Below are 10,353 nucleotides of genomic sequence, written 5' to 3'. Positions count from 1 at the left end.
ACATATGGAACCTTGTGTTTTTTACATACTGTTATTTAAGCACTATAATCTTTTCATGATGGGTATTCTTTTAGCTACAAAGGGCCATGGTAATTTTTTAATTACTTTTGAATTCGAATATAATGTTGAGTCAAAAGTAAATATTCAAGTTAACATGAAAACATGTAGTTTTCGTTTCTTTTTGCAAGAGCGCTTGAAACGTGGATTCCTTACAAAAGCAAATAGATATGGCAAAAAAAAAACTTAATAATTTTATTCACAAAGACGTGAGCATAACTCAAAGATTTTTTAAACAAAAATATGTACGTACATTATTGATAAGAATTACATACATATGCATCTTTTTCTCTCTCTTATCTTCAGAAAAGCGACCTTCGCAAAAGATACACCCCTCATTTTTCAGAACAGAAAAAACAAGGAGGGAATCATATGTCTTACTTTTAAATTGAATTAAAAAATTTTCTAGTCTTAAAATCATAAAGAAATCCGATAGAAATGCAATTTCAGATTTTTTTGGCTTAAACCTACAATAAAAAATTGTAAATAGATATACCATTAAAATGATTAGATTATGTTATTACCTATGTTAAAAATTATTGAAACACTAGGAACAAACTTTTATACGCCTTGTTAATAAAACCTCACAAATAAACTAAGGAAACAAGAAAAAATGGTTGACAACGCTAACAGAAAAATTAAGTAATTCAGAGATATATGGCACCACTAGTTTGGGCAACACCCAAGGGACTCATATTAAATGTATGTGTCGTGTTTAAGACAACAGTTCCTCTATTATCGTCTCAAATAGCAGTATTCCAGTATCCCAGGGACCTATGTAAACCACTACAAAACAATCAGTCTTTCTGCGCCCCAAATGGCGAACGAATGGACTTGATTCAAGCATATTACTGCACTTGTATAAATGGAACTCTCAGTGTTGAGTGCTGTTGTACCCATATAATCGAGGGGGAAACCGCTGACCAAAATCTTGTACACCAATGCCCACTAATGCCCATTACTTTATCTTATTATTTTATCTTATTTTATTTTTATAATGCCCCAGTAAGGCCTAATGCCCAAACTAACGCCCACAAAATGCCAAGTAATGCCCAGTAATACCCGGTAATGCCGCAAATCTGTACACCACAATGCCCTCAGCGGTTTCCCCCTCGCATATAACATTAATGTAATACCTAGGATATACTAGACATTTAAATAAACACAGAGATAGGAAGAAGAAGATATTCATAATGTTTGACTTTCGACGGTGAATCGGGACTAGTACCAAAACCTCGCAATCTTCATAACTTCTGGTGCAATCTGGGGAGCGGAAATTAATTTTTCGAGAACACACATTAAGGACTGTATTGGTGTTAACGTTCTAACTTTGATAATACGCTGAAATTGTAACAGATTGTTTCTATTTATTCTATTCTGAATGTGTGTAAAGTTTGAAGCCGATTTCCCTAACCGGTTCACGATTGTTTAACTTTTAATTTCACATGAGTTCTTATAGAGCAGCAACATATTTCCACTTATATGTATAAACGACATTATAACTTAACATAGACGAAGTAACATAGATAATATTCTGAAACTTTGCAAGCGAATAGAAAATCTCAGAAACGTTTTTCTAGAATTAATTCCCTGAATCGTTATCGAGCTATTAATTAACAACAGATGCAAAATTCCGAAAACGGTTTTTGCTATTTGCAGAATGTACAAATATATTCATTTCTAATACCAAATATCATATTCATTAATATTATTAAAGTCCTTTATACGCTATAAGTGCTTATAGTGCATATCTTAACCCTCAAAAGTATAGACTTTCATCAATTGAAATAATTTTTAACGTCAGTGTTTTCTTGACCATACCTGGCATTTTTAATAATACAGAAAATTTATCGCGAACAATGTATAAATGACAACCCTTCAACCCTTATCGGCGCGCAGTTCAAAAAAGTCGAAATATACGCGTAGACATCTTTATACTGTTCTTCTTCTTCTTCTTCCTCGTGTATTAGGCTTAAAGCCTGTTTTATCCGTTCTCGTTCTGGTGCTTTGAGCATTTGGTTTTATACTTCATCTTCGGTAGGCTGCTAACCTTGCCGAAGGAAACCTCCCCTAAAGGGGTACGTGTGGCAAGATATACTCTCGGTGGTTGTCACTTCCCTTCGGGAGATTCCGAAAAAAAAGCAGCGGTGTCAGTGGACTTGAACTCGGATCTTTTCTTTCATTTGTTTACTAAGCAGCGCACATTTCTCTGCGCTACACTCGGGACGTATCTTCATACTGTTATTACGACAAATATTATCATACGCCTCGGTGGTCGAATTGGTGAGACGCCCGTCTTGAGTGTAGGGAGGTCCAGGTTCAAACCCTGGCTGAGGTAATATCTTTCGCAATAAATTTTCTGTATTATTAAAAATGCCAGGTATGGTCAAGAAAACACTGGTGTTGTTAATTATCGCTGGCGACATTGAAGAATTCTTATTAGTTGAAGTAATTTTTGTCTGGGATTATATACAATAGTGGCGTCCCTAAGCTTTTCCAGAGGGGAGGGCATGATTTAAATGTTACTTCCGCAATTAAAATACTTATTAATTCAAATGTATACACCTTTTGGTACATAAATTTCTTCTCTTTCATCAAAAGAAGAGTAAATATTTTATTTGTGGTGTATAACTTCTCTTCTCGATTTATCAAAGGAAAAGCAACTATTTAATTTTTTGCTGATTCCGATGTGGGGGGGGGGGAAGGCAAATGCCCTCTTTGCCGTCTCCTGTGAAAGCTCTTGCCTATATTTTTTTTCATCTTCAAGGGAGGAGACAAGTGCCCTCTCTCTTGCCCTTTTCCCCTGCGGACGCCCTCGATTATATATAGCCATTATATCCTTAAGACTTACGCTGATATATTATTGGTGGACGATATACGGTTCAAAACGGGACACGGTTCTTCCATCGTGCATTTCTTCGGTTTGAAAACGATTCGGAACGAGATCTGGACGTGATTGATTAATCATAGAATTGCAGACGAGCGAAAGAAGATGAAATCAATTTTCAGGACTTGACACACAAGTGGCCCAGTCTATTAGGAGAGGAGTTTTCCGGATCGTGAAAAATTTAAGACACTGTTTAGGTAGCGACGCCGCACGGTGTATCCAGAAGAGTGCTTACGAGTCGAGCGTTCGGGCAATAAAACGAAGATGATGGTCCATATACAGACTCTAAGGAACATCAACTCTGATTTTAATCAATAAACCTACTTTTCAAATAGCAACACTTGTACTTCTTGTGAAATAAACATGAACAGACAAAAATAAAAGGTTGTAGTTTATTGTATGATAAATAATTAATTATTTTCTGTTGTGTATATCTATTTTTTATTTTATCTTTTCCTACGACTGCGATTTCCTCTAAATTAACGTAATATAAAAATGGTGTAATTAGAAAGAACAACAAGTAAATAGTTTCTTACTTTCGTCGCAGATTAATTTGCAATATCAAAAGCGTTAAAAAAGAACTGAAAGATCATTCTTTTATTTAGCAAAAAAGTTTTTTACCGATAGAAAATTTGTTGTGCGCTCAGAAAGAATCACACAACAAATAAATGCTTCATCTTAATTGTAGATTAATTTGTAGCATAAAAAAGTATTTTAATGATAATGACTTTATTTAGAAAGTGTTTTACTGCTGGAAAATCACTGTTGTTTCATTATTTCTCGAATTTCTTAATCAAGTAAATTAATGGAACTGTCGGAGTACAAAAAGAATTCCAGCCAATATTTCGAGTTTCTATTTCAGATAACAAAGTAACAATTAAACGATCGAGAATTAAAAAATACATGGCGATAATGCAAACATCGCACGTGCACCTACTAGATACACGATGCGACACGATGACGAATATGACGTAACGTGATAATGCATCATTTACTACGCGTATGTAATGAAGATTGCATTGTGAATGAAATCAGCAGTTGTGCCGGACTATCCTGAATAATATCTATGTTGTCATTGTACGGAGTTGCAATAACAATTTCTGTACTGTATGTGTCTTTCGACGAGCGGCCATTTGTGCGAACAATCGCACCTGGCCGTTACGCATATAATGAATAGCTAACCGGAAAAATACGTGCTGCACGAAGTTGCGGAGCGCGAACAGGGAAATATGCGCCGTATCTGCGACCGCATTTCGCGATCGAACTCGCAAAAACAATCTTTATCGTAAAAACACCATAAATAATCGGCATGAGCGCTGTACAAAAATAAAACTTGACACGATGGAATTCGTAATATTGTAGTCATAATTGCGGTGCGACGAAAATTATACTTTTAACTGTCCGTCCTTGTTATATTACAATTTTACTTATGTCTTTCACCCATTTGTTTGAAACGAGCAGATATTTTATTCCCGGAATTATTTGTCCCGCTTCAGCTTCCTCCGAAGATTCACGAGATCTGCTCGAGGGGAAAACCGCTGACCAACATCTTGTACATCAATGCCCACTAATGCCCAGCGGGCATTACTGTATCTTATTATCATATTTATCTTGCGTTATCTTATTTTATCTTTATAACGTTCCAGCGAGGCCTAATGCCCAAACTAATGCCCAAAAATGCCCAGTAGTGCCGCGAATCTGTACACCACAACGCCCTCAGTGGTTTCCCCCTCGGATCTACTCGTTTGAACATTGCTTTTAATACACCATCATTCGGATTAGTAACATTTGCTTCAATTTACCCGACAGACTGAGAATACGTTTCATCTAATTCGGAACTTTTTATTGATTGTGAGATAAACCAGGAACTCCCTGTGGTGACTTTTAAACCAATTTCGAAAACAAAGCTCGAGCACTGGGTAGTTAAAACAGTAGCGGTGTTCCGGTTCAAGTAAAGTTCGCGTGTGAATCTAGCTCGAATCAATATTAACTACGTTCACCGCGACTTGCGGCTGTTATTTTCGATGTCCGTCGTTCTCCAAAAGCCGCGTGTCCAACAAAGAGAGAACGAAAAAAAAGAAGAGCTCTCTGTCCTTTTACACTGCTCCTCCTCCCTCACTCTTTTGCTCATCGAACCTTTTTCCATTTACATACATGTATCTATGTATGTGTGTACAGTATATAAATACACACACGCACGCTCACACACACACACACATATATATTTACTCATGAATGAGTGATCTCATCTATAGCTTGGCACGGCCTAGTTGTCGCCGTAACCCATGCGGCATATTGAATTTCGAAGATGCCATTGATTACTACACATTCCGATTCATTCCGCTGTTCGCGATTGCAGTTTTTATCTACTCCGATAGCCTTCTTCTGCGTCCCAGATCGTAATTAAACATCCGAGCACATAGCAGGGACCGCTTCGCCGGTTTGCGTAGCAAGAATTCCGTGATGTCCTTCTTGTCGTTTCAAACGACGTAAATGAAGTCGAAATGAAAGAAAGAAGCTGAAGGAAAATACTTAGAATAGGTATGAAATACGTATGTTTTGTATTGGGCGACTCACACGAATACGATTTCGGCGCGTTGTTAACTACGATGTAATAAACGACTATCGTACAGTCGATAACGGCATCCGCATGCGAAATAGTATTTAAAGCACGGCCTGACGCGCGCCTAGCTCCACGGTGGTAGATCGTGTATATTTCACAAGCCCGAAAATAAAGTTTCCGCCCGTGGATGTGCTCTCCCGGGAGCGTGAGGGCCTATTCCCGCTAGTACACCAGATATCGCTCGGTGTTCTCGCGACCTTGCGCTCTGCGTTTCTGGCGATTTCAGGCAATCTGGTCGAGATACAGAAGCTGAGTGCGTCTGGGGAAATCCGTTGTTTAAACAACTGCGATAGAGGAAGGAGAGAGAGAGAGGGAGGGGGGGGGGGAAAGAAAGCCGGAAATCTTCCTGCCTGTCCCACGGGAGACGACGAACTTGGCTTTCAGTCCCGTCGATCTCGGTCTCCGCGCATTTAGCAAATTGAATGAAGGCTGCACATGGGGTGGTGGGGTTGGCAATAGAACTGACTTTCAAAGATTTTCTATACACTACCTTCGACTTCTATTCGACGTTCCCGGATTATTCGAACGTTTTGGGAAAATATTTTACGTGTCGCACTTCTGTCCCATTTAGAACAATTGCAGATTTACTCTATTTAAAATACTAGCTCTGTTAAAGAAGATTTAGTATGTTAAAAATATCCTACCACGCGGATTTACGTGACCCACGAAAGATCAGAGAAACATCAATAAAGTCGATACACGCCAAATAGAACGTGACGTTCGCTAAACGGACTTTAAATTTAGAAAAAAAATATTAAAACCGGCGATAATAGCTTGTACCAAGAGACCTGCGTGGAAAATGTAGCTTAAGAAAATATAACATTCGCTAAATCGCGCTACGATTGCGATTCGTGTTTACATGTATACTACTCAAATGTACCGGTGTTGGCCTGCGAGTTTAGTATTCGCATATGAAAGTCGTACAAACACCGACTAAAATTAAACGCGCGGTACCAACGTCAAATCCGACAAACATTTGGCAAACGAGCTGCTAAAGCACTAGAGGCAACGGGAACGATACAATTTCTTATCACTGCGAAATAACAGACGGTATTCGTGCGTACAAACGTCATCTTTAAGAATTATTAGACGAATTTCGCGACGCGGCAACCTCTGTTGAGACGAGTACACTGCCGTCGAAAAGTTTCCGGATAGGAGTGTCAGTCGGGGAAATTCTTAATAAAACACCGAGGGGGAAACCGCTGAGGGCATCGTGGTGTACAGGTTTGCAGCATTACTGGACATTACTAAGCATTACTAGGCATTTTTTGGGCATTAGTTTGGGATTAGGCCTTGCTGGGGCATTATAAAGATAAAATAAGATAAAATAAGCTAATAAGATAAAGTAATGCCCACTGGGCATTAGTGGGCATTGGTGTACAAGATTTTGGTCATGCTGGAGTGATTCTGCACTTTCGCACCTTTTGCACTTAAAACTGTCTGTTTCGTGGAAAGATTTGTGTAATACACAAATTAAATGGCACGTGTACAGATGATCGAAAGCAGCTTGCTATTCCGGCTAAATTAAAGAACAATATGACATCACTGAAACTAAGTTTGTACGTCTAATAAAAAATAATAGTGAGCAACACACATACTACATGTACCGTATGTGTTGCTCACTATTATTTCTTATTAGACTTACAAACTTAGTTTCAGTGATGCCATTGTTCTTTCATTTGGCCGGAATAGCGAGCTGCTTTCGATCTGTACACGTAAGCCATTTAATTTGTATATTACACAAATGTTTCCGCGAACTGACAGTTTTTAGGTTAGAAAGGTGCAAATGTGCAGAATCACTCCAGCATCCCCTATCGACGAGATTTTGTTATTAATTTTGTATTTGACTTCGCAATATTATTTATTCACAACAGAACGTGCTAGTAAGTAGTTTAAGCTTTTTCTTTTTTTACCGAGTTCAAATCAAATTTAATAGAATACTTTCACACATGTAGTACATTTCGATTTTTTTCAAAGAAAATGGGACGAGGGCCTAGTCTGAGCGTAGAAAAACGTGCAGCAGTTACTGCGTTACGTAATGATGGTCGCAGCGTACGTTATATTGCGGAAAAACTGAATATACCGCGGTCTACCGTAGGTGATGCTATTACTCGCTTTGAAAGAACCGGCTGTAATAAGGACAAGACCCGCACTGAGAGGCCTAGAGTCACTTTCAAATCAGAGGATCAGTCCCTAGTCTTAATGTAAAAAATTAATAGAAAGCTTACCGCATCGGAAATTCAATCGCGACTTAATGAAAATCGTTTAATGAAAAATGAAAAAAATAAACATCAGATATCGGTAACTACTGTCAAAGATTGTTTGTACAAGGCCGGTCTTTGGGGCAGAGTTTCCACTAGAAAGTCGCTTCTCCGGCGCGGAAGTAGGTCGAAGAGACTTCAGTGGGCTCACAATCGCAAGGACTGGACCATCGAAGACCGGAAACGAGTTTTACGGACTGACGAATCGAAGTTCGAAGTTTTTGGTAAAAAAACGAAGAACGTATGTTCATCGCGCACTTTCAGAAAAACTACACCCAGACTGCATAACCCCTACAGTTAAAACATGGCGGAGAATCTGTGATGGTTTGGGGACGTTTTAGTTATACAAGCGTGGGAGATCTTCATAGAATAAAGGGAATACTTGAACAAAAAGGCTACCATTCGATCCCGAGTAGGCATTGTATCCCATCCGGTAAACATTTAATTGATCATGGATTTATCATGCAGCAAGATCCCAATGATCCCAAACACACTTCTAAATTATATTATAGCCATCTGCATCGCAAAGAGGAAAGCGGAGAGCTTAAAATGATGGTGTGTCAATCTCCAGATCTTAATCCCATAGAACTTCTGTGGGATGAACTTGATCGCCGGGTCAGGAAGGTTTGTCCCACATCTTAGAAGCACCTCTTTAGGAGGTCCTCCAGAAAGCATGGAGTGAAATACCAAATTCTGTTCTGGAAAAACTCGTAGAAAGGACGCTGCGATTGGTAAAAATAGGTGTTGTCTGCCAAGGGAGGTTTCTTTGATGAAAAAAAAGCATGAGTTTTAAGCTAAGGATTGGTTCTAATTCGTGATATCTGTAACTCTTAGTAAGTGTTTAATAAGTCTAATTGTAAACTGAATAAAATTTATCCGTTTTTAAATAATAAGTAGTGTTTTATAAAGAATTTTTTCCTGTCCGGAAACTTTTCGACGGCAGTGTACGTTTAACGGAAAACGGAAAACGACATGTGTATATGCACTCGCAACACGTACATACAAATTTAATAGCCGGTAATACCACAAATTTGCCAGAATTTGCACAGGGTCCTCGTATCTCGAACGGCCGTCTCACGTCAAATCGATACGCTTTAAAACTCCATGCGACTTCTTCGCCATCGCGTGCCGATGATATCGGCATTTTACAGCGAATGTTAATCCCGCGACGCGCTGCCCAATTTCCTCACCGTGTAAAATACGTACAGGTATGCGCACAATGCAATTTGAAGTAATAGCTAAACACCCGCCCTGTGATCGATACTGACTGCCTTGTAATTAATACAGAACGGGGATCGAAACCGACGTAAGTTCCGACACGATGGTTTTTAGTTTAAATGCTATAAGCGTGCCAAGGTGATCTCGATAGAAGTCTTTCACAGAGCCTATCGTTGGCGAAGAATTTTCCGAAAGATTATTATCGAAATATACGCGATCACTCTTTGATATTTTTAAATAGTAAACGCTTACTTACTGTCATGAGTTTTCGTCGAATAAACTCAAATTTTATTGTATCGAGTGGCCTTTTAAAATTAATGTTACAGGGAAACCTCACGAGGTGTATTCCTCCAATCTTGATAAGCTTTTAATATGTTGTTTTCTAGACAAAAATAAGGAACACCTATTTTTTTATACGTACCTATACGCATATTTAGGGGGTAAAACACTCCTTTGAAAAAAATCGGTTTCTCTTTTGTAGCGAACATCCGCGAAACTGAAGATCCATACCTACATTTTGAGCCATGTACAATATTTTATGACGAAAACTGTTCGGGCAGGAGATGGTCCGGTTGACAAAGAGTGACTCGTACAAATTTTTGCACCTTTGATATTTTGTTACTCTTGCGTCATTTCTTGGATTCGTCTTTGATCTTCCGTCATATATTAAACTTCATGTTTTTATACTGTAACTTAACTGTTACGCACTATCCGCGCTAGAACTATAATGTCTTTCAAAATTGTCATCTTCTGTCACAGAATTTGGTGTGCAAAGGTACCAACAAAATACGCCAAAAATTAATTAAAAGGAAATAATAGCGTATGCCATAGTTCGTGTATGTGAAGCTAGCGTCTCATTTCGTGGAAACTCATTAACTATTGAGAGTTCTGGCTTCTTTTAGAATAGTTCTAGAGTTCCTGATACATTAAACACATAGTTCTGGCCTTTAAAGCCAAAAAATCGAATAGTGCAAAGTGAGACGCCAACTTCACCCAGCGTCTCACTTTGTCCTCCGCCTATTTCCCGACGGCTATTTATCGGATTTCAAGCGCCCTAGAGTTCTACAATAGTTCTAGCAAGAGTTCTGGTGAAAAAACGTTGTTTTTCAATTTTTAAATAATTTTTATCAGTCGAGAGATACATCTTAATACGGACGAACGTGAGACGCTGGTCGAAATGTCAGAGTTCTGGCTATTCTAACACAGTTCTAGTGTAGTTCCGAACGTATTCTAATGTTTTCCAAAGAGTTCTATGCGCTGGCGTACGTGTATGATTTTTTAAAAAATTAAATTCCCCGGAAAAGTGA

At 38.6% G+C, this 10,353-nt stretch overlaps 2 protein-coding genes across 5 annotated transcripts in view; both read left to right on the top strand.

Moving 5' to 3' along the window:
- Positions 1–10,344, top strand: part of LOC105559361 (T-complex-associated testis-expressed protein 1-like) — a 59,996-nt gene extending 49,652 nt beyond the window's left edge. For 3 of the 4 annotated variants that reach the window (XR_001008744.1, XR_001008743.1, XR_001008741.1), the window contains one exon: positions 3,067–3,360. The gene's annotated coding sequence lies outside the window, so the exon portion shown is untranslated. Of the gene's footprint in view, positions 1–3,066; positions 3,361–8,340 lie in introns of those variants that run through there. The other variant, XR_001008742.1, reaches the window with a different exon arrangement.
- Positions 7,548–8,470, top strand: LOC105559370. Its single transcript, XM_012007603.1, has 3 exons — positions 7,548–7,771; positions 7,899–8,052; positions 8,126–8,470. Exons 1-3 carry the CDS (start codon positions 7,548–7,550, stop codon positions 8,468–8,470), a joined length of 723 nt encoding a protein of 240 aa, XP_011862993.1.
- Positions 10,345–10,353: the final 9 nt, after the last annotated feature.

Source organism: Vollenhovia emeryi, unplaced genomic scaffold, assembly GCF_000949405.1.
Source record: "Vollenhovia emeryi isolate VEMERY1.0 unplaced genomic scaffold, V.emery_V1.0 DF939278.1, whole genome shotgun sequence".
Classification (NCBI taxonomy): Eukaryota; Metazoa; Arthropoda; class Insecta; order Hymenoptera; family Formicidae; genus Vollenhovia; species Vollenhovia emeryi.
The sequence above is the reverse complement of the archived record's forward strand: the minus strand, read 5'-3'. Positions and strand labels throughout refer to the sequence as shown.

Coding starts and splice junctions, on each gene's coding strand:
- LOC105559370 (XM_012007603.1), top strand. CDS start 7,548: ATGGGACGAGGGCCTAGTCTGAGCGTAGAAAAACGTGCAGCAGTTACT. Junction 7,772..7,898: donor GATCAGTCCCTAGTCTTAAT/GTAAAAAATTAA, acceptor TGTTTGTACAAG/GCCGGTCTTTGGGGCAGAGT. Junction 8,053..8,125: donor ATCGAAGTTCGAAGTTTTTG/GTAAAAAAACGA, acceptor TAACCCCTACAG/TTAAAACATGGCGGAGAATC.